The sequence below is a fragment of the Sapajus apella genome, unplaced genomic scaffold, assembly GCF_009761245.1.
Source record: "Sapajus apella isolate SASKATOON/1434 unplaced genomic scaffold, GSC_monkey_1.0 scaffold31, whole genome shotgun sequence".
NCBI classification, from domain to species: domain Eukaryota; kingdom Metazoa; phylum Chordata; class Mammalia; order Primates; family Cebidae; genus Sapajus; species Sapajus apella.
Window position 1 is genome coordinate 23,670,702 of NW_022436971.1, and position 5,121 is coordinate 23,675,822.

The 5,121-nt window shown below is 55.6% G+C and overlaps 1 protein-coding gene across 1 annotated transcript in view; it reads left to right on the top strand.

Moving 5' to 3' along the window:
- The window catches only part of PXDN (peroxidasin), a 94,484-nt gene that overhangs the window by 83,278 nt on the left and 6,085 nt on the right, over positions 1–5,121 (top strand). Inside the window, exons 20-21 of the mRNA XM_032294302.1 lie at positions 3,430–3,550; positions 3,843–3,975. Of these exons, the coding sequence (XP_032150193.1) occupies positions 3,430–3,550; positions 3,843–3,975 (254 nt within the window). The remainder of the gene's footprint in view (positions 1–3,429; positions 3,551–3,842; positions 3,976–5,121) is intronic.

Consider the following 5,121-nt stretch of genomic DNA (forward strand, 5'->3'; position numbering starts at 1 on the left):
GGCGCACCGGGTCCCTCTTCCCCGCAGAGGCGTCAGTGGCCTGCTGCTTATGGCGCTGGTTCCTCTGGCTGAATTCCTGCTTCGCATTCCTAACTCCCAGTCTTGGTTAACCTCCATTTCCATTACTAATTTGAACATAATTTTGGCTTTATTCAAACTGTGATCAGAAACCCATCAAATACCCAGACTGGGGATGTTTAGAACCCAAGTTGTGTAGCACTCACTCTTGTGGTGAGGGAAGCGGGCCCACCGTGATGGGGTGATCTGGGGACCTGCAGTGAGCCTGGCGTGACTGGGAGGGGGAGGCAGGGCCAGACCCCAGCCTCGCCTGGCACTCTGTGGAGCTTGTGGTGTCTGTGGGCGCTTGGTAGTTTAAGAAGAGACACACAAGCCCAGACACTGTACACATTCTCCTCCACCTCATTTCTCCTCAAGAAATAGTTCTGGCCAAGATCTTACTTAATTTAGTATGCAGTGAAATTTGCAGATAATAGACCTGTGTTTTAGCAGCTTCTTCTAAGGAAGTGTGTGCCTGTGTCTGTGTGCAACTGTGGGGTGTGTGGGGGAGGGGGTGTGCGCCTGTGAGGTGTGTGTGTGGGGGCGTGTGTGTGTGGGGGGAGTGTGTGGGAGGGGGGGGGGGGGGGGGGGGGGGGGGAGTGTGGGGGGTGTGATCTAATCCTGCGTCTGCCTCCTCATCTGCCTTCCCCACCCACAGACACATGCGTGGAGGTATATACATAGGAGAAGTCACATAAAAATTAAATTATGCTTGCTACAAACCCAATTTTCCAAATAACGTACATGCTTGTTGTTACATCTGTTGGAAACTTATATCTGTTTTTATTTTATTGTTTTTTTTGTTTGTTTTATATTCTTTCTCACTGGTTTATCCAATTCAAAGGGCTTTTCTACAAACATAGTAGAAAATTCATTCTGTCTATAGAAAATTGTTCTCTTGAAAATGATTAGGAAAAGCCAATGATACAAAAACATGTTTTCTGATAACTTTACCAGGCTCCTGTTAGCTGCTTTTAAGTACAGCCAGGTTTTCTGTAATTTTGCTGAGAAAGTCCAGAGTCCTTTGAAAGACTCCGTCTTTGAAGCCAGTCTTTGTTCTCCTGGTGTTACGAACCTCTTCCTCCTCTCAGGCACTGGGGGAGAGGCTTCGCTGCTTGAAGCAGTTGCTGACATTGTTTATTCTGGACACTTTTCCCTCTTAAAATAGCAGGCATGGCCTTAAGCTGACACGGCCTAGAGAAAGCTTGATGAGCTTTACCTGTTTTTATTTTAGCCCAAAAGTCACATCTAAATACAGCAGAAAAAACGAAAACAGAACTCAGATTTGACAGAACTAAATGCCAATTGCTAATTTGACTTTTAAAAAAGACACATTCCAGGCTGGGCGCAGTGGCTCACGCCTGTAATCCCAGAACTCTGGGAGGCCGAAGTGGGCAGATTACCTGAGGTCAGGAGTTCGAGACTAGCTGGCCAACATGGTGAAACCCTGTCTCTACTAAAAACACAAAAGCTAGCCTGGCATGGTGGCAGATGCCTGGAATCCCAGCTACTTGGGAAGTTGAGGCAGGAAAATCGCTTGAACCCAGGAGGCAGAGGTTGCAGTGAGCCGAGATCACTCCACTGCACCCCAGCCTGGGCAACAAGAGTGAAACTCCATCTCAAAAAAATAAATAAAAAATAAAAAGACACATTTGAATCAAACATCCTTGAGTCACACGTCTTCATCACCCGTGTCACTGATGCTCACACCAAGTGCTGTGTGGGGTCTGCACCGGGTCTGGGATGCCAGCCTGCTCCTGGCCTGGCCAGCCTGGGCAGCGCAGAGCAGGGGCAGGCCAGGCTGCTGAGGCTGAGCAGGTGTGGCCCAGCCACGCCCTAGGGCATGAGGAAGAGACGGCCGCCCTGGGGGGACGGAGGTCCCGACACCCAAGATTTCTGGGGTTAGGGCCGGTTTGTGCTTCGGCAGGAACCCCACAGTGCCTGGGATGGTGTCCCGGCCCTGCTGCTTCCCTGTCGCCCTGTGATTCTGCTGGGGTGGGCCCGCTAGTGAGGCTCATTCTTGTCCCCGGAGTGTTGCTGGGGGAGCTGTGGTAGTCTGGGCAGAAGCTGCTGTTTTAGGATGTATTTGTGTGACCTGGAGCCATGGTAAGAAACTCTGCTCTTCTCTGCTCTTGAGACAATGGGTGGCTGCAATAAGCGAGGGCTCCAGCCATCTGGGTTTACTCAGAAGCTATCTAGTTAACTGCAGAAGTGAACAACAGGTCGTTCCGTGTGATTGTTTATGGGCTCTGCTGTGGGGGGAGGGGGGTGTTGAGGTCTCTGTCTTGAAGACAGTCCCTGCCTCTTTCCAGCCAGTCAGGCAAATGTGAGACCAGAAGGAGCCGGCCGCCCTCCGGGGAGACAGGAAGGCCAGCATGGTGTCTGAGGTTGATGTTGCTCATGCCTCCTCTCCTTGTAGAATTTCTACACCAGTGGCCTTAGACATTAGCATTTTGGAAAGGTCGATACTTGCCCTTCACTTTCGTTCTCTGCCACAGCTTTTTGGGTGAGGATGATGCACAAGACAGAATAAACACCCCATCACTTTGTTAGACAGTGTGTCCTCAGGGCCCAGGGACATAGCACTGAGGGACTCACCCGGGACTCAGGTGGGCACAGCACTGAGGGTTCCACACTCACCCGGGACTGGGGTGGGCACAGCACTGAGGGTTCCACACTCACCCGGGACTCGGGTGGGCACAGCACTGAGGGTTCCACACTCACCCGGGACTGGGGTGGGCACAGCACTGAGGGTTCCACACTCACCCGGGACTCAGGTGGGCACAGCACTGAGGGTTCCACACTCACCCAGGACTGGGGTGGGCACAGCACTGAGGGTTCCACACTCACCCGGGACTCGGGTGGACTCTTACTCCACCAAGGGTGAGAAGCCACATCCAGGCAGGGAGGTGTCTGGGCTACACTCAGGGCCAGGCCCGCCTCCTGTCTGACAGTGGGGCTGAGAGTGTGATCTGGGTGGTGTATTTTAATTTTAAGGCACCCCAGGGTGTAGATGGTCACCTGGCCATGGGGGAGGGATGCCCAGACATGGCGGACTCTGATCTCTGAGGCCGAGTGCCTGAGGCTCCATCTGTGGGTAGAGGGAACTCAGCGAGGGTGTGGGTGGATGGCGTGGTGGGTAGCATGGGCCTCCTAAGGGCAGCTGGCGCCACGAGGTCACTAGGACTGGGGCACAGGTGGAGACAGGCTCGGCCCTGCAGACCAGGAGAAGATTAGCACCACGGACAGCTGCCAGGTTGCCTGACTTAGTGGCACTGCAGTGGGCTCCAGGGGCGGCCAGTGAAGAGGGTTCATGGTTGGCGGGAGGTGCTGCCCGCAGAGCTGATGTTCTCCTTCGTGCGTCCGTTTTAGACTGCAGGACCAGGGGCCAGTTCAATGCCTTCTCGTACCACTTCCGAGGCAGGCGGTCTCTTGAGTTCAGCTACCGGGAAGACAAGCCAATCAAGAAAACAAGATCACGGAGAATGCCCAGGTATGGCGACGTCCGAGGAAACTGTGCAGAGGAGCTCTCGCGCCACGGGCATCGGGCGGTAGGACCAGCCTCCTGCTGTGGGCCTGTGGCGAGGATGGGTCCTGGCACGGACACCCTGGGGTGCTGGGGGCCGGGCTGCCCTGGGGTGCTGGGGGCCGGGCTACAGGCTGCATCCTGCTGTGCTGCCTGCTCAGTGCCTCAGGGGAGGCGCACACCCAGGAAACCTGGAAATGGGACCTGGCGGGACCTGCCGAGATGGTATCTCCCTCCTCCTCCTTTCCCCTCGCGACAGTGTCAGGAGACGCGGGGAGCATCTCAGCAACAGCACCTCAGCGTTCAGCGCGCGCTCAGACGCACCCGGGACAAGTGACTTCAGAGAGTTTGTTCTGGAAATGCAGAAGACCATCACAGACCTCAGAACACAGGTGAGTTGCTTGGGGCCACTGTCCCCACTCCGGGACTCCATGGTGGCACGACCTTGCCCGGCCCTTCTGGGGATTGCTCTTTATTCCCAGGCAACTGTGCCACAGCAGCCCGCATGGGACGACCCTGGAGCCCTGTGGGTGTCGTTTCAGCATGCTGAGTCGGCTGGGCCATCTGCCACTGGTGTCCCTGGGTTTTGCAGCAGATAGGTATCACCGGGCATGGGCAGTCTGTGTCACAGCCATGGCACTGCCAGCCAGGAGGGAGCACAGGATTAGGGCACGGTAGGAGAGTTCAAACACGAAGTCTGTTCTTAAGCCTCTTATTCAGGAATAACTGAATAATCTCCCAGGGCATGGCAAGGAGGCATTTCCAGGTCAGGCCTCCCCACCTGATCCAGCCTCTCCGGGTGTGAGGAAAGTCCTGGCATCTGGAACAACCACAGGGATTTTCAGACGGGGCTCTTCTCTTGGGCTCTGCAGAGATCCTGCAAAACTGAGTTCTGTCCTCTCCTTCCTGTCCCAGGAACTTATTTCTGCATTGTCTAGTGCCTGTGGTGGGGTTATCTCTGGGACTTTACCTAAGGGGGTGGAGATAGACATCTATGGCTAAATGAAAGGAAGAGCATGCTCTCCGCTGGAGTGGATGGGATTCCCAGGGCACTCAGGTCCTGGCTCTCTGCAGCACGTGGAATCTGCAAGCACAGCTCCGATCATAGTCACAGGACTCTCAGCCCTGAGGTTCGGGGGAAACTTCCGTCATCTCCTAGTGTAGCCCCAAGGTCACCCCCAGCCACAGGGAGAGGTGCCCTGACTGCTTCTGTGCCTGCCCCTCATCCCCTGCAGCAGGTCCTCCTGCATCTGCAGCCTGGAGACCAGATGAGTCCCTAGCAGCTGTCACAGTGGACAGCGTGTGGCAGGTCCTCCTGCATCTGCAGCCTAGAGGCCAGGTGTGAGTCCCCGGCAGCTGTCACAGTGGACAGGGTGTGGCAGGTCCTCCTGCGTCTGCTGCCTAGAGGCCAGGTGTGTGTCCCTGGCAGCTGTCACAGTGGACAGGGTGTGGCAGGTCCTCCTGCGTCTGCTGCCTAGAGGCCAGGTGTGTGTCCCTGGCAGCTGTCACAGTGGACAGGGTGTGGCAGGTCCTCCTGC